General features: G+C 41.1%; 1 protein-coding gene across 1 annotated transcript in view; it reads left to right on the top strand.

The window, feature by feature from the left end:
• The window catches only part of FGF2 (fibroblast growth factor 2), a 32,034-nt gene that overhangs the window by 11,307 nt on the left and 2,629 nt on the right, over positions 1 to 18,098 (top strand). Inside the window, 1 exon segment of the mRNA XM_075501151.1 lies at positions 11,854 to 11,957. Coding sequence (XP_075357266.1) covers positions 11,854 to 11,957 — 104 coding nt within the window.

Raw genomic sequence — 18,098 nt, 5'->3', positions numbered from 1 at the left:
AATACTGTGTGTGCATGTGTATGGATTTTGATTGGGTTTTTTTGTTGACTTCTTGCAAAAATATTTATTAAAGACTCAATGATTAATTCAATTTCATGGGTATTGGAGATGGGGGAAATGCAAAATGAATGTGGTCACTGTCTCTTAATCTTTTGGCCGGATTAAGAGCAATAGACTCTAAAGGGCATCTTCATTCATCAGAACTCCTCCTTATCAGCTTGTTATTTCTTCCTACTCCTGTCTGCTCTGCCATCTCCCTGGCACCCTGGGTGCCTGACACAGTTCCTTTTTCACTGCTGTGCTTCAGACTCCCTTGAAATCCAATTTGCTCATTCTTCCTGGTGCTCATTCTTTTAAAATCCAGCTTTTCCTTTCCATCTGGGACACTAAGGCTCATTATGCCTATGAGTTGGCAATTTCTCACCACTGTGCTGGCAGCCTTTCCCTTTCATCTCATTGAATCTGTTATCCTCTGCTCTGACATCAGTTACAGCGCTAAAATACTACGTACTACAGAATAGTTGTTGTGCGAGTTGTACGTGAAGAAGGAGCACTAGAAATACCTTTTAAAAATGCTACATTTTACCTTCTGTGTCTTCTGAAGTGACATTCTTGGGCTTGTCTCAGGTTGTCCCTGTTTTTATGCATGCTTATTTTGCTGCAAGTGAAAAACAGGTCATAGTTACAAAGAGAGTAGTGAATGCATAGTAAACATAAAGAACTGAAATCCTGCAAGTTCCGTATGCATCTTCTGATAGTAGTCAGTGACATCGTTACGATGGCTAAACGCTTGCACCAGCTTTGTTTTAAAGCTGAACAACTGGAAGTGGTTATTCTGTGATTTACTTTAGTCAATAATAAGTGAAAGCAGTGCCAAGAAACATGATGGATTACTTTACCCTTGTTAAGAAAAGCCCTTTGGGAAAAGTCCTAAAAAACATGTGTGAACATGCATTCATTGTTTTGATAAGGAAACCCTCAAACATTGTTCTAAATCAAGAATTTGGGGTAAAAGTATCAGTCTCTTGGAGACTAGCTTTATTACCTGTACCCAGTAATGAATGAAGTTCTTCCCTGGTAAAGTTAGTAATTTTTTCTCTTGATTTTGCCCTCTTGACTTTAAATGATGCAGTCAGCTCATCTGCAATGACAAGGAGACTGCAGTGTGGCAGTATTTGGAAGAATTTTGTACGATGGTGTACTTGCAGTGTCTGGCATTTGAAATCCTTACGTAACGCCAAGCAATCGCTGTTTACTTTACTCGGCAGCACAAAATACCCAAGTTGTGTTTTGTAAGCAGAATACAGCAACTCTAGTGCTTTTAACTTTTAAAGGACTTGATGAAGTTTGATCAACCAGTTTATGCAAGCCATGTGAAATGGAGAAATGTAATTGTGCGTGTTTTACACGTGGACACACAGGCAAGGAGCACTAAGCCAGACTGTTGCCAGAAATGTTGGATGTCACATTATTCTGAAATTGTTCTTCTGCAGGATGACTTTACTGTCCTTTATATGAAATTTACAGGGAGCATTTGAGGATGCTGTGTGTTTGGTAATTCAGTGTTTCCTGGGGAGGATTCCTAGTGTGACAGGTATATGTTGGGTGGAGTTGGATATTTGTAGGAATTGAGGTTAAGATACAAATGAGACTAGATGGAGAACCTGGATAGGGAAATAATTTTCATTGTATTCAGTATTTGTACTACCTAAAAAGATGAAAACCCGTAAAATCTGTGAATATCCGTATTATGTGGTAGACTAGGTTAGCGGGTTGATATTTAAACAGTTACACAAGTTATTATTCTGTCTAAAGCCTTGGATTTACTCTTAAGTGTAACCGGAACTTTTTGAAGTGTTCATATTTCAGAAGTGTATATTTTTGTTGTAGATGTTTACATTTTAAAGACCTTAGGTCTGTCTGCGAGTGGTTTTATGCCTCTGGCTGGCAAAAAGGAAAAAGATACACTTAAAATGTTGTCATACAAAAGCAAAGAAATGTGCCTTTGTACGGGAGCGTGACTCACTATTTCTCAGTGTGACACTTCATTTACTTGATTGTTTTTGTTGCTGTTCTGTGGTTTTTGTTTATTAAAAGACCACCGCTTCTGCAAAGGTTCGCTTGCTGTTTTTCCTATGTGTTTCTCCTTTCTCCCCCACGCATGTGTTCCAGGTTTTAGGCAGTGCGTACTTCAGCAAGTCTGGCGATGGCACAGTTGTTTTATGACGAGCGTATGAAAGCGAGCAAAGAGTTGTTTTCATATTTGCGTCTCAAGACTGAGGAAGCCTCGTGCATCAACGCAAAGCTTATCAGTTAGCGAAAGATGTTAATATGCTTACATCAAAAAGTGTCAGAGACTAGATGTGGGAGAGAGCGAGCCGAAGATACTTCTGATTCCTAGAGATAAGTTACAGTAAGCATCACCAGCTCATGGGCTGGGGTTTGGATCTGACCCAGCGGGCAGCTTTGTCTGGCTCTGGAAACGCCAAAATGGGAGTATTAATCTGTGTGTGTACATGCATGTATATCTTTGATGAACCAGCCCTTGGGTTTGGGAGGGTTTCTTAAGTTAGATGTGGAGCAAGCACACCCAACTGTGTGTGTCTTGCTTGCACACCTGCCTGGGAATAGACATTGCCCCCAAGCATGAAGGAATCGGCCAACTTCAGCCACAGAGTATGCGGGAGTGGAAATTCGGTCGTAGGGTGTTGCATTTAGCAAAGCGTTGCTGATTCTTACTCCTCCCTCCCCCCCTTTTTTTTGTGAACTTCCTTGCATTTCTGATACTTATTCCCTCCAGAGGTGATCCACCTCTGCAGCGGTGAGACTGCAAAATAGTTGCTGCTTTGTTGTTTTCTGTGGGCACGGAGGTGCAGGAGGACGAGTGATGGGGAGCTGGCGCAATAGCTTCACCGCAGTGTCATTCGGGGGCCTCATGGAAGGATTTTCCTTACAGGGCCTCTGCAAATATGTTGGAGATGGGCCCTGAGCTTTTGGCTTGGGTTTAGCTTTTCCACAGCAGAGACTGTAGTAACGCTGGTCATTGATCCAGAGACGTGCAGCCTGGGATTTTTTCAGGGGGTACATAAACTCTCCCTTCTCGTAAACTGAGTGAGAGGTGTTTTGCTAATGACCTTTTTAGTTCAAATAAAGCGGCTGTATGTTAGTGAAAACGGGGGTTGAAATAGTATCAGATTCCTCCTCTCTTTCCAGGGTCCTTAAGCTGCTCTGTTAGTTGCAGGGTCTGGGTAAGGTATGTATTTGCTGTTGAGAAGTTCACAGACTCCAAAAAAATCTCTTGGAGCATTGGCTGATCAATGTTTTTGGGCACAGAGTCCTCTTGGTAAAATGCTGTATTGCACATCACATTCTTGCAGGGAGTTAATAGTGATGTTACAGTCATGAAAAGGGCTTCTCTTTCCTGCTGTCTTAAGAAGGCTATTTAAGTGAGAGAGGCAGAGCAGCAAAGAGCTGCGTGTGCAGATCGTAGGCAGTGTAATGATTTTGGCATCTTGTCTCGGGGTCTTCAGGGCAGTGTTTGGGGTCCTGAAGGGAAGGGTGGAGGTACTGGATGTGGATATCCAGGTTGCGTTGTCCTGCCCTGGGAACAGCATTTTGGTGTAGGTGGGAAAACTCTGCAGAGCATGAAAGCAGCCTCTGCACAGGTATGTGTGCCTGGGGCACTGTGGTTGTGCCTTACGGCAGTAAGAGGTGTGACGGCAGGAAACATCGGTGAGCCCTTGTGAGCTTTGATTTAGCTTGCATGTACGTTGGAAAGTAGCGAAAATGCGGCAGCAGGGTTTTCACTGTGAAGGGATGGAGACCCTTGAGCAGGAGGCTGGACTAGATAGGGTCCTTCTGACCTGAATTTTGTGTGATTCTGAGACTGGCTGGGTACTCACTGGGCTACTCACTGTGGCTGGGTTTTAGTCTGCACTGAAGTCTGTTTGTAGGGATCTTTGCTAGGTAGATTATAATGGAAGGATAGCTTAGGCTTTAATCATACCTTTATTTGCTGTGTAAGAGTATCCAAAGCCAGGAGCTCATGGTTGGTTTTTATTTTAGGGTTTCTCTGATGTAGTGGTTCGATTTCCCATTTCCTTATGGAAGAGTAGGAAAATGGGAATTTTATGAATCCATTTGGCAATACATCTCAAATTCCACCTACTTGAGGCGCAGGAGTTTGCCTCATGCTCCAGTACGGCACCCTCGTGTACTGTACACTTATCCTGCTCCTTCTTCACTGCTGCTTGCTCTTCGTGTCTCTGTCTGTCTTTTATTTTTTCCTAATGTGTTTCTGTCCCTTTCTTTCCCCACTATGACCTTTGCTTTCCCTCTTCCTTGGTGATACTGTGGCATACTCCTGCCCCAGAACATCTTAGCCAACGCAGCTGCTAGGAGTGAAATAGCAGCACATGGCTTTGCTCACGCCGATTGCTCCAGGCGAAGGGCTTGGGATGCAGGAGGAGGCTGGCAGCACTGTTCCTCTGCGGCTGCCAACAGATGTCCGACTGGGAGCGTGTGAGAAAGGTAGTACGAGCTCAGCAGTAACTTCCAAAATGTGCAGCTCTCTTTTTCTAAAGTATTGAGTTGCTAGATTGTGCCAAGATCTTCTAAATAGACCAATTTTGAAGGAGATTTTTGGCCGAACCCTTTATGATGCAAAGCATTGAAACCATTTGGGACCATTTAAGTTAGTGCAGTATTATTTGGTCTGGGCCATTAAAAAGCTTTGCTGGGTTGGGAGAACTGTAAAAGGACTTCAGAGTTTTCACTGTACATGTAATTTTTCAGTTCTGGTGCTCAGGGCAATAAAAGAACTTTTGGAAAACGTACACGTTTTCTGTGTTCTCTGGGTTTGTTAGCATCTTTTCTGTCCGTGTTGTGCTACTTGTCCATAAAATTCTTGTCTCCACTGCCGTATGCAAAACTGCATTGGAAATACTTTTTTGAGCTCTTTAAGAAAAAATGGGGAAGATCCAGTTCATAACAGAAATCTGAAACCTTGCCAACCACAATGCTATTAAATACCACTTTTCAACTTCCATATTCTTAGAAAAGTCTCTCCAAATTGTGAAATAAATGCCCATTTGTAACTCTCTCTCAAATATGCTGGGTAGTTAAACCAGCAACTTGTAGATCTGTCCTGACCATATACCCTGTGAAAGAGGGATAGTCATATATGTGTAAATACAATTTTATCTCTGCAATCCACTAATGACATGAATGCATGCAGAAAGCCATGCCTGCAGAGCTCTGCCGGCTGCAGGGGAGGAACACATCGGTGCAGTCAGTGTTTTGTCTGTGTTTAACATGTCACAGGATCAGGACCTGATCTTAAAAAAAAAAAATTAAAAAAAATCAAAACTGTTGAACCTGCTTAATGTATACATCAGGGAGCGGTCTGGAAGAGGTTTGATCTTCTGTAAATTGTCTTACAACAAAAAGGAAAACGACTGTGTAGTCATTGTGCCTTTCAGATGCTGGTAAAAATCCCTCTGTCTGAGCATCGCTGTTGGAAAAGAGTGCACCTGCAAATTTCCTGCATTAATGGAAAGCAAGCTGGTAAAAAAATCCCAGTTCATCTTGTGTGGTCATTTGTGTGTATATCTACGGAACAGCAGTATTTGTCCAGGAGGGGCTGTGTGTAGTGGGAGGTGGAGAAAGCTCTCTCCCAGGCATTTTGGTGCATGTTGCAGTGTGGTTCAACATCCTTTAATGCCCCAAATTGTACTGGTTTCAGTAGAAATTCAGGTTAGGCTGTAGCTTGTATTGTTCTTCAGTCAAAACATCAGCAAATACGTATTCTTAACACAGGCTCTATGTATTGCGAAGAAAAAATGTCCCCCCCTCTATCCTTTTTTATACTACTGGAAGGTATAGTAGTTTCACTCAAACTACATCTGAAGTGATGCATTTTCCTAGTTAATGGTCATCTCCTTAGGTAAACATTGCTGTTTGGGTAATCTGCCATATAGAGATGTAGATGGTATTATAAGCAAGAAGACATATGACTGTAAAATAAAATCTGTACTGGAAATTCTGAGTATTAGATTACCCTTACAGCTTTAGAAGGCTCTGTGTGTGTGTGTGTGTGTGTATATATATATATATATAAAAACCAGTCTTTAACGATAGCTCCAACAATGTTAGACAACTGGGTGCTGAGTTAGGACTCCTTTTGCATGTCCTGTTAAAAATGAACATGGTCAAATTTTCACAGGACTTAGTCTTCCTTTATTTTGGCCCAGCTATGGTTCACTGACCTTGCTGTGAAAAACCATTGACAAACCATTAATGTTCTCTGTTTTGGCTGTTGGGTTGAGATCCAGAGGTTGCCACGGATCCTGGTGGAAGAGCTGGGGCTCAGTGAGCCCTCTCAGCTCAGCTGCTGTGAGATGCAGAATTCCCATGCTCTGGAAATGGGATGCACCACCCACAGTTAGCAGCTGGAGACAGGATTTGGACGCAGTCTGCCTGTGGAAAGCATTTTGCAGTTCAAGAGGTTGACAAACAGCTTGTGATTTTTTTGGTATGGGAATCCTTTTGCAAAACTTGAGGAAAAACTCATTATCGTAACAGAATGACTAAAAAAAAAAAAAATCTCTGGACCGATAATTAAACATTTGTGATTTGTAAATTTGCATGTTTTTCCTGTGCTGAGCACTTAAGTGTTATGCCCTTACCTGGGGCTGGTGGTGCTGCTGCGGTGCGGGTGAGTTGACCGAGGACGGGCAATGGCACAGCTAGTGGCACTTCACTCCCCTCTTTATTATGGCACAGAGGAATTGGAAAACGTGGTTCCAGGGAGAAGAGTGTGACGGGATCTCCTGATGTCACAGGCAGGGTGAGCACGGAGAGATTTGCTCATCGTGTACTTTCAGATACTGTATATCTTTTCCCTCTAATTGGAACGTTTGCAGGCATTTCTTGCTTTTGAGCCAGGTAGCTTTTAAACAATCACCTTCTGATTAAAAATTTGTTTAATGCCTTCTGTCCTGCAGGTTATAAATACTTATTGATTAATTTAATTTGGCTTGAGAATTTTGTCTTTATGCAGCTTGTTCTCTTCCCATCTTACGATGCCACATCTGGTTTTGCGGTTTTAGCTGTACAGCTTGTCAGAGGGCTTTGCGGTGGCTGCTTCTGGCCTTGGTATCTTTCTGCTGGGGAAATCTGCACTGCTGTATTATGGACCGTGTTGTTATATCCATACATTGCATTCAGTTCACCCATTCACTTGTTCAGGTTAACAGGTTTGTGGTTGTGCTGAATACAGGAACAAGGAAATGGCTTCAAAGGGGAGTTTTATTTAGGATACTGTTATAATTTTATCTTACAGTATTACAAGTTTGTGTCAGAGGAAGGTTTTAAATCTGTCTCGTGAATTGTAGTTCAGTGCCTTAACTTTATTCCATTCATGTTTCTAAGACATTCTATATCTTCCCAAAGATACAACTTTATCCTTCTTCCTTGAGTTTCTGCCCTGGCATGAAATTAAATTTGTCTTGAACTTCATTTCTTCTTACTCGGCAGAAAAAGGGAAGATGATCATACTTCGGCTTACTATGAAGAGATACAAAATAAAGTCTTAACAGTAGTAGTGAATTTACTGAGTCCTTTTTAGTTGTCAGTGCGTAAAGGTCGCATAGGTTATAATTGAGATAGGACATTTTTTATTTCATAACTTTGCCATGACTTAGCCTCAGTCCTCAAGATGTTTGCTCAGCGTGCCGAGCAAGGCATGGACCACAGCCTTGCACTTGGCGTTCATCACAAATCAAAGGGCATACTATGAACGTGAACACTGAAATAACTTACTGCTGGGCTGGAGGGGGGCCCTCCCAAAGGACTGCCAGAATAACTGGGAAAAGGTGCCTTTTTGGCCCTCAGTTTGTTAATTAGCTGTTTCATAACAACCTGTGCCACTTTTTTGGATTACAAACTTCTTAATTAGTTTACTTGCATGGATCTGGTTTTGAGGTTCAAGTATGCTGAAAACAAGTATTAGGAGTAGATCTGGAATGGTGGCCCGCATCTGAACTATTGCTATTGGTGACTTAACGGCTGCAAAAGATATGGATCATCGGCGTCAAGTGTTACATTTCTCTTACGACCAATTGTACCAAGTTGCATTGAGCTAAACCTAAAATTGTGGCTTCTGGTGGTGACTGCATGGTCAAAATGTGTTTGATTAGTAAGGCTGTATTGTATCTTGGCATCTCCAGATCAACGTAACACTGTGGCAAATACTAACCTTGCATTAATAAAGCCATAAAATCATGCTGAAACCTGAAAAACTTACAGTATTATTCTGGCTTTGTTTATTCATGTGTTTTTTAAGTTGGAGAGGAAAATGCAGTGAAGCTGATTTTGCTTTTGGGGCTTTCAGTATTGCAGCGCTTTTCAAACTCTGCAGGAAAATCTTTTTTTTTTTTTTTTTTTTTTTTTTCCTTTTTAAAGAATAACACTTTTCACAAGCTTCTCCAAACTATAAAAATATTTTTACTGGCTTTAAAAACCTTTACTAAAGGTTTGTTGTTACAGAATCTGAACTTCTGGCCTGGTATGATGCTGTAGAAGTTGGTGTGCTTTTTTTGTCAAGAGAAAGTAATGAAGCATAGCAAGTCCATACTGCAGTAATTAATACTACTTTTCAGATATTTCACACTGCTGTTTCTTGTTAAGTGTGTGGTGAAAGCTGTATGCTTGGGCACATCTCAAAAGTCCGATTGCCCCAGTCCCTGCTCCGAGCACCTCTCCACATTCTTGCTTCCCCAGAGGGCGAGGAGTTGTACTGAAGGTTTTTGAAGCTGTTCAAAAGTCTGATTTTGGCCTCATAACTCAGGAGGGCTGTCTTTATATACTTGATTCTGGGATGAAATTAAACATTTCACCTGACTTTTTATGACTACAGAGGTTTCTGTATTCCTTGGAAGTTTGGAGTTACTAGTGAATTATGAGAGGTGTTTTGGTTTGTGTTTTTTTTTCTTTTCTTTGTGCAAAATGGCAACAGACACGTAATTCATAAGAAACCATTTTATCCTGTTTAGAGTGCAGCATTTGTATTAATATGGCTTCGGTTGTGTATACAAATTAGTGGATTTACGAGCAGCTCTTACTGATGTCTGTCTGTATCTAGGGAAAAATCAGATGAAATAATTTTAATGCATAAAAATGGGTTTGCAGCAGTTATCCTAAAGATTTCATATTCCTGGTATTCTTATTGGTGGAGTTTCTTCAGTCCTGTCTTTAGGAGCAACAGAAGTAAACCAAGAAAGTTTTGATTTGTATTGCAAAAATCTCTTTTACCCCACAGCAAAAAGCCAAATAAGCAGCAACTTCCCTCTGAATCTCAAGAGATGCTCCCGCTCCAAAATTTATGGTCACTTCAAGCGTTTATTCTTGTGGCTTAAAAGGTCACGCTTTTTAAAACTGCATCATTAAATAGAAAAAAACTATATACTCCACAAAAGCAGGTAGGTGAATGAAGCTCATGTCTGAGACAATGTGTACCAGTATTGCCCATCAGACTTTCCCCACTAAGCTGTAATACCAGTCTTACTGTACAGAACCAGGTATGTGTTTCTCATGAACCCTTCAAAGAAAGAAATCGGCAAACACGAACTGATGCAAGTCCTTGGCTGAGTGCTTTTGAGTGAACGGAGCACAGCTGTCGGTTCCTCTAGCTGGGCTTTTATCATGGTCAGATCTCTGTGTAGTGTGTTCAAATAGAAAATGTTTTTAACTAATTCCCAAAATAATTTCTGGGATGCAAGCAGAAGGAAGGAGAAGTTCCAGTCTAGTTCATTTTTGGAAACGCCAATAGTCTCGCACCAGATGAGTCATATCCTTCGTTCGGACACCTGATGGACACATAACCAGTACCAGCTTGCGACATCCTGCTTGCTCCTTCTTTAGCTGCTGCAATTCTTTGGCAAAAGTCTTCTTTGGCAAAAGTCGTCTTTGTCTTTATACATCCCAAGAAGGTGAGAAGCCATTTCTCAACTATTTCTCATTTTTGATGCCTGTGTTGCAATGATCTTGCTTCCTGTTATGGAAGTAGAGTTGCTCTTAAAAATCCCTGGTTAGTGGAACTAACTGGGATGAAAGCACGGTATTGCACAGAAAAATAGTACTCATCTGGGCTCACTTCTAATTGCTCTTTTTTAAGTGAGAGGGTTTGCAGATGCGGGTTTCACTGGAAATAACGGCCATCCAGAATAGAAGAAAACCTAGGGATTTTGGGAGATCCAGTTTCTTGTGTTCTACTGTTACTGAAATGGTCGTGTTTGTTTTTAGCAGAAATCAGATTGAATCGTACTGCCTGTGCAAGCCGGCTCAATGGGATGGAGCTGCAGGGAATGGGCATTTAATTCCCAATGGACATTTAATTCCCATATTTTCTGTGAGGGGGAGGAGAAAGGACCACATGTCAAGCTGCAAGCAGTCCAAAGAGCTCATCTGAGTTGCTGTATGGGCCTGTCCCCCTTTTTTAAGTGATGTTTTAAATAATGAAAGTTAGGTTTTCAGAGGGAGATGTTCTAAAACCGGTTGGAATAGAACAGGATCTTCTGTGAGGTTTAGGACAACGTGTACTTTGCTTCATTTTCCTCCTCCTCTTCTCCAGAAAAATGGCAGTGCCAACAGAGTGTTTAGCTTTCAAGCCGCAAATACCTAAGTCATGTAGAAGGTATCTGGTGGACTTTTCTGTGGTATTTGGTGCAGTTTCTTGTATTGCAGCATTCCCCATCCTGCGTAGCTAACGGTTGAAACACCTGAACTTTGAGGTGCAGTGTCACAGATGCTCCTGTTAAGGTTAGGCTGAAATGCAGCAGAGATGCAACTTCCTGGCTCTGCTGTTTTAACCACCGAAAGGCTTGATTCATTTCTCGTTCTGAATGCCATGACAGGAATAATCGGGGAAGAAAAAAAGAAGGAAAATGGCAAACAGCTCTTCTGGATTTAGGTGGAGGCCACTTTTGGCTTATAGCTTGAAGCAGGCTGCGGGCAAAGGGGAAAACATTTGTGTGTTAATCCAAAGTACTGGATGTGATTTGTGGCTAGAAAAATCAGTTTAGACTTTGTGTTCATTCGTAGGCAGTAGCTAAAAGCTATGTGATACAACCTTACAGATTTTCAAAAAAACACGACTCTTCTTTTTTTTCAAATAATTCATTCAAATAGACCCACTTTTTGTGTTTCTAATTTGTATAACACCATTTCCTGTGTCTTTGCTATCCTCATCTACTTTTGCAGTTCTTTCTGTTTGTTTATTCTAACCCCTTGGTGGATGTATGATGTGAACTAATTGATACTTTTCTGTAGGGAACTGCTAGAACATTTGTGGTGATATGGTCCTGAATGGTCTTAATCATAGTCCAGACTCATGCGCCTCTGACAATCTAGCTGTATAGAGTTGGACGCATTCAATGTCTGATGCTGTTCTATAAACATTAAGAAATATCTCCGTAAGCAAATTGGCATGAAAAATTCCCATTTTCTATGAGCTGTAATTCTATGAGCCATTTTCTATGTTGACTATATTGACTGTGCTGTAAGTGGTCCTTCAAGGAATTTTAGGGGGTTTTAAATGACGTTTTTGTGAAATGCAGGTAGGAGAATAACTCATGCTTATTGTTGCCTATTTGACAATAGCTACGTACTTTGTAATAAGCGTTTTCTTTGATGAAAACTGGGATCAGAAAGCTAGAGGTTGAAAGTTTACTATCTTTGCAGCAAGCAGAAGCTCCGGCTTTCTCTGGTTTTAGGTTTGAAGCAGTAGGCTTCACTGTCAAGTGCTGAAATACCACGATGGCTGTGCAAATTTACTTTTGTCTTTTTTGTTCGCAGTTAAACTGCAACTTCAAGCAGAAGAAAGAGGAGTGGTGTCAATCAAAGGTGTAAGTGCAAATCGCTTTCTGGCTATGAAGGAGGATGGCAGGTTGCTGGCCTTGGTAAGCAGTGGTTTTTTTAATGGTGATCTCTGTATGTTACTGTCTGTATTGGTAGGTCCTCTTGTCACTCTGTATTGAGTAACCTCTCCTCCAGCAGGACTTACTCAACTTCTCTGTGTGTGATTTATCAGGGAGAAATTAGCTCTGCACAACTTTTGTCAATTAATTGAACTGTGAACTAGCAAGAGATGGGTATGTCTGCTCTCACCTAGAAGCTGCAAAATTTAACTGGAATGGCCTGTCTGAGAGAGAAAAATCATAGTGATCATGTATAGAAGGAAATTACGAGAACAACTGAAGAATGAAGTCTCTCCCTTTTTCCCCCCACGAGTAATTTTTTCCTCTTTCACTTACTTTCACATAAAGTGATTGTAAAGACCCTTTTAAAGTAGAAAGTAAAGCCAATTTTTTAAAATTTTGACTTCTATGGTTTTGATTGTAATCTGTATATATTGTTTTCTCATTTTCCTCTTTGTAAATAATCACATTTTTTTGGTCATGTATACTTCCAAACTAGAAAGCCGGCAAGAAAAACATTTTTGAAATGCGAAAATAAAATAATAAAAGAAAGTTATTAAATGTAGGTAAATTAAACTAGTCTCTAATGAGACTAGTTTTAAACTCCATGCCTTTTATTGGTATCAGTGCAATTTTTAACTGTGTTTTAAAGCCAGTATATTTAGCAGACTCTGAAAGTTAATACGGTCTCCTAGGGCTAGATGATAAATTTTGCTTTAAGAGCTGCAGTTCCATTCATTTTGCTTATGACACATAGATATTGTACATCTCTCGTTCATATTTAGAACCTTCAGCGCAGAGAACCTTCCAGCACTTGTGAAGTACCACTATAGGGCATTCTACTGGAATTTCAGTTTGAAATAATCCCTGATGCCTTAGTACCTTGAACACAGCCCCATTCAGCTTCTGTGCAAGTCCCCACCAGTAACAGGTGTTAATAATAAAGTGAATTCCTAACCCCAGCTGAACCGCAGCTAATGGAAGACCCGTGCCAAGGGCTGCAGAAATGACTTCTGAATCCCCTCCCTTCTGCCTCTGCCTAAGTGAAATTAGTCTGAAGGCAAACGCAATGCTCCAGCAGTTTCACAGGAGCAGGGATCCCTGGTGTGCTCCTCAGCACCGCGCGTCTCTGGCTCCAGGAAGCCCGTTTTGTTATGCCTGTGAATAGAGTTAAAGAACCTGTTTCAAGTTACAGCGTTATTTACTCGGGTATTGTGTGACAGCTCAGTTGAAGAAAATGTGAGTAGTCGCCCACTGTGCTCTTCCTGAATTAAAGATAATTGGGAATTTCCTGTGGTGCTGCTGTGGTGGCATTCGGCTTCCGGTTCTGATTGCCCTCCTTACCCTGAGCGAGGGTGAATGGTCAAAATAGGGTGTTTAGCACCACTGGTGAAATTCTGAACACCTGAGTGCGTTTATATTTGGGAGTTCCAACCTGCTGTTGCATGGTGGGTTTTGGTTCCCTTGCAGCTATATGCAGCAATTTTATCTGCTTAGTTCTTGTAAGGCGATGTGCTTGGAAAGCATCTGCTGTTCGCTCGGAATTACTCTCTGAAAATCCGGTAAAGTTGGGTCACTTTGTGCTTCTCACTTGAGCTTATAAACATCTGTTTTGTTTTGTTTCTGGAAATGGATAGTACTGGAATCGTGTTTACTGCAAATGCTACTTCCTACAGCTCTTTGTTTTTGCTATTCATAGGTGGCAACTCTCTCTCTACTCTTAAGGTTTTGTTCTTCCGCCAGCTTAAGGAATACTTCTGCAGTTTCATGATCATTTTCTGCAGCACAGGCAGTGTTTTTTCCATGAGGATTTCTGTACTCTGACTTCCAACAGTTCGTGGCCAATTGTGCCTCTGCTGTTTTCTGCCTATAAACGCGTTCGTGAAACTGTTCCTAATTGCCAGCATTTCTTTTTCAGTTTGAGCAGCATTGTGTTTCAGTGCGAGTTTTGAAACAGCATATGCTGGAAATCTTTGCGGTGAAGTGATCTCGTCAGTGCACGTGAATTTGTATCTGCTGAAACCTTTGGTTATTTCTTTTAAAATATTATGGAACTTTAATTTCTAAACACCTATTTAGTTCTCTAATCCACTAGTCACTCAAGTACCATTCTGTCCTTCTTAACATCTGTTTTGTTTCCTCTTTTTTATTACTTTTCAGTGTCAAGGATCAATTTGCGTAGTATCCTTGTTTTATAAACATATCAACATCTTCAAAAATACTTTTGCAAATTATTACTCAGTCCTGTTTTTCATCTAGTTGGATGTTTTTGTAATTACTTTGTTGAGACATGTCTTTATGGTTTGTTCTGAGTTGGGTTTTGCAAAATGATTTATTGCATAGCCAGCATATCACTGCTCACACTGGTGATTTGCGTGGTGGTGCAGTGGGTCGCGTTCCTGTCTGGAAAGCTGGATGATAATGGCTTTTCATTTAGCAGTTGCATGCTCCGTGTTTACCAACAGACTCAGCTGTTGTGGGGGAGAGGTAATCTTTACCAGTTCAGTCATGGAGGAATGGCTGGTTGTTACTGCAGCTAGTCAAAACTTCCTCTTGGAAAATGCGGTTTTAACTAAAAACATTTGTGCAGAAATGTATCTAGTCCCTCAGATTTTTAATGGAAAAATGGAAACATTTCACTTCTGATCTGGCTCATTTTGACGTTCCAGCTTCATTTAATTATAATAATGAAATATTTTCACTTTATGGAATTAAATGTGTTTGATTATTTCATTTCATGAAGAAATTTCTCAAAATTTCCCATGAAAGGAAGAATTGCACTTTTGACTAACTTTTATATTTCACGAGAAATAATCTGTCATTTAAGGATACGACCTGTTCATTCTGTCTGTCATGCTTATGTGGCTTTGCTACGACCGGACAGGTTTTGCCAGACTGAAGGACTTGACTTGAAGGGAAATTCTTCTCTTTTCATGTTAGGCGTTAAAATTGTGGTACAAGAATATTTGTGAGAATAACCTTCGCTCCCTGGCCCTTTTGTAGTTAGAAAAGGCTAAATACGATCATCATCTTTCTCGGGTCATACTCCATCTGCTGTGGTAGTTACAGGTTAACCCTCTGCTTTCAGTTTTGAGAACGAACAAACTTCAGGAATTTTAATGCATATTCTGAGTCCAAAATATCAAAACTAGTTAATTGGCATAATGTGATACTAAGGCAGATGCAGTTTGCACTGAAGAATCAATCGGTGGGTGGCGTTTGGCCATGCAAATAAGGGAGGCAGAACTTTGTCGCAGGAAGTTGCAGCCTCTTTTGGTCAGTTAATCTGCCCTGGGTGAATCACCTTGAGGATTTCGGTGGTAGTTACGGTTTGGCTACTGTCAGCGGTAGCACACAGCAGACCGTAGTACCAGCACGGCTACGACCAACATTGCTAACGTTAAAAATTTCTGCGCTCAGCGTTCTGTTTAGTCTCTCAGACTTCTTCTGGATGGTGGTCTTGCCTGGCAGCAGACAAAGTACTGACTGGTGGCAGGGCAGGCGCCGAGCGGCACTCGCTCCCCGCCACTGTCCCAAGTGTTTTCCCTTCCTTTATCCTTTTCATGAAGGGCTGTAGAGTTCAGGTATTTCATGATGTGCTGTGAAAGCTTTCACTGCCAGATCACTGCTTTGAATGCAGCCTAGACCAAAGCACATTTAAAAAAACCACTGATATCCAGGTTTTTTTCCAGGGGCTGAGGTTCACAACGCAGTGGCCGGCATCCCAGTCCTGCTGGACAGCAGTCCAGCTTCCGAAATGTCACCTTTGGCAGATGTTAAGGAATACATAGTTCATGAAGCCTGGACTGTCATTTGTCATCTAAATGTTCACTTTTATGTCAAAATATTTACGTTGGCAATGTACTGTAGGAAAGCACTGGTATCATGTATGCTTTGTGGAGAAATAAGGACTTGAGTGTCCAGAGCAAATTGCATGGCACCTTCCAAAATATCTTTATGAATGTTAAAAAAAAAAAAAAAAAAAAAAAAAAGTATTTTGTCTTTTTAACTGTCTTTTTCTTTTTTCACCCTTTTTTGATTATTTTTTACAATACCCATAAATTGCCCTCAAATCTGTTTGAGGAGTTTAATCTATTTTACTTTTTAAACCTGAGAGATATGAGGAAGGCTAAATAAAAACGATGCGTTTCTCTGTGTTGTGATTTTGTCTACTTTGTGGATTTAGTGCATAGGGTTGTGCGAATTTGCCTTTCGTCTGTACTTGGGGTCTTGTAGCGGCCACTTAAATTCACCACGGGCGCACTGGAAGCCATTTCCTTCCTCGTGGAGGTTGTAAAGACTTGGTTCTTGCCGCTGTTAGGCATCTGATCTAACTCCCCAGCTCCACAGCCATACCTGACGGAGACTGCCCGGGAAGCGCGTGTAGAGAAACCAGGTGCTGTGGCATTCGGAGGCCGTGCTCTGCCCAGTACCTCCCCGGCGCCTGCTGTCTCGCTGCTTCCAGAAGTGCCACCGCTTCGGGCAGGAGGTGAAGGCGAGGTGTGAGCCGGCTGCGATGGTCTCTCTGCCAGAATTTCCAGCTTGGGCAATTGTACTGAACTTGCCTAAGCTCTGCTTAAAGTTTGTTTTTGTTCTTAAATGCTTCTTTTCTTTACACGGTTTCTGTGCCCTCTTAAGGCTGCTGTAATCCATTTCAGGCTTGGCTCTGTGGCTTGAGACGATTAATGCATCTGTTTTCACATTGCTGGAATGAAAGGCATTAAAATACGATTTATCTTGAGAAAGATTAAAATACAAATCATATGAAAACTGTTAATTTGATTTCTGCTATTTGAAATGTAAAAATATTAGTGAGTTACAGAAATGAGAAATTGCATATGGATTTTCTCTTATAAGTTCTTTTCCTTAGAAACCAAAATTCCTATCTGAAAATGGTTGAAACAGAGGAAAAAACCTTCTATTTGAAGACACATGTTTGAAGACTGATCACTTTATTCCAGACTGCATTTGGATGACTTAATTGGTTGTAGCTACAGAAACCTGGCATATACGAGGAGTTACTCTTCTCTTGTATGTTTTAGTGCGTACTGTATGAAGTCTAGTTGTTCAAAGCTCACATTTTAGTTCTAGTTGGATACTTTACATATTCATTAATATTAACAGAAGAGTGTAACAATGAGTAGCCTGCTCCATTTAGGGCATTCACATTCCCTTTCTCCTCTCCAAGATTTTACGTGTTTTCTTTTTAATGACTAGCTTTTCTCCTCCTCCGGCATTCCCAAAAACTTTCTGGGTAAACGAGGATGACTGAATTGATGGACTGACAGATGGTCTATATGAAAAGAAAGTGCCCCCCCACTCCAGTATGTTCCTGCGGTGTTGAACTTCTGCCATCTTTGTATTTGAGAAAATAATTTCTCTTGCTTGAAGTGCCGGTTCTGCAGGCGGGTTTGCTACTGTGACCACTATGAGAGCAGTGTTACCCGCTGACAGGGCCTCTGCTGTTGTGAATATGCCTTGGGATAAATGCAGTTAAACACCGATAGTGATCCTCTTCCTATAGAACGAGATCTTACGTGAAGCTGTTTGTCCATCCTCTTACGTTTTTGATACAGAGGAACCATGTGGTTTCTTGGTGGTGGATTTCAGAAAGTGAATAAACTTTCTTGTTTTCTGCTGACTATGAACAGCTATAAATACTAGTCATAGCTAAATTAGCTTGGTTTTAAGTCCCCCAGGCAATAATGACTCTCCAGGAACATTTGTGGGTTGAAGTCTTGCAACAGATAATGCCTGCCTTACATGATCTCACTGATGGGAATGGGATCATTTGAAAATGAAGACTGTTTGTCTTCAGTATGGTCACCCCGAGGGAGCAGCGGTTTCTGCCCTGTACAAACGTGCGGAAGAAAGGATATCGCACTGTATTCATTAATGGCAGGCTTACCTTCTGAGGGCTTTCTGTGCAGTTGAGTATCTTCTGTCTGATGGTGATCAAATGCTGCGTATAAGAAAAGACATACGTAGTAATTCCCTGTATTGGTCTCGCAGCCTCCAACCAATCTCAGCTTTGGGGCCTTCTCAGTCATGAATGGTTTTTACCTATTTAGTAAATTTCAGTGAATTTCTTTTCCATGAACTTGTCCAAAAGTGACTTGTATC

The sequence above is a fragment of the Mycteria americana genome, chromosome 4 (assembly GCF_035582795.1).
Source record: "Mycteria americana isolate JAX WOST 10 ecotype Jacksonville Zoo and Gardens chromosome 4, USCA_MyAme_1.0, whole genome shotgun sequence".
In the NCBI taxonomy this organism is placed as follows: Eukaryota; Metazoa; Chordata; class Aves; order Ciconiiformes; family Ciconiidae; genus Mycteria; species Mycteria americana.
Note: the sequence above shows the minus strand (reverse complement) of the source record. Positions and strands in the feature narration are given on the sequence as shown.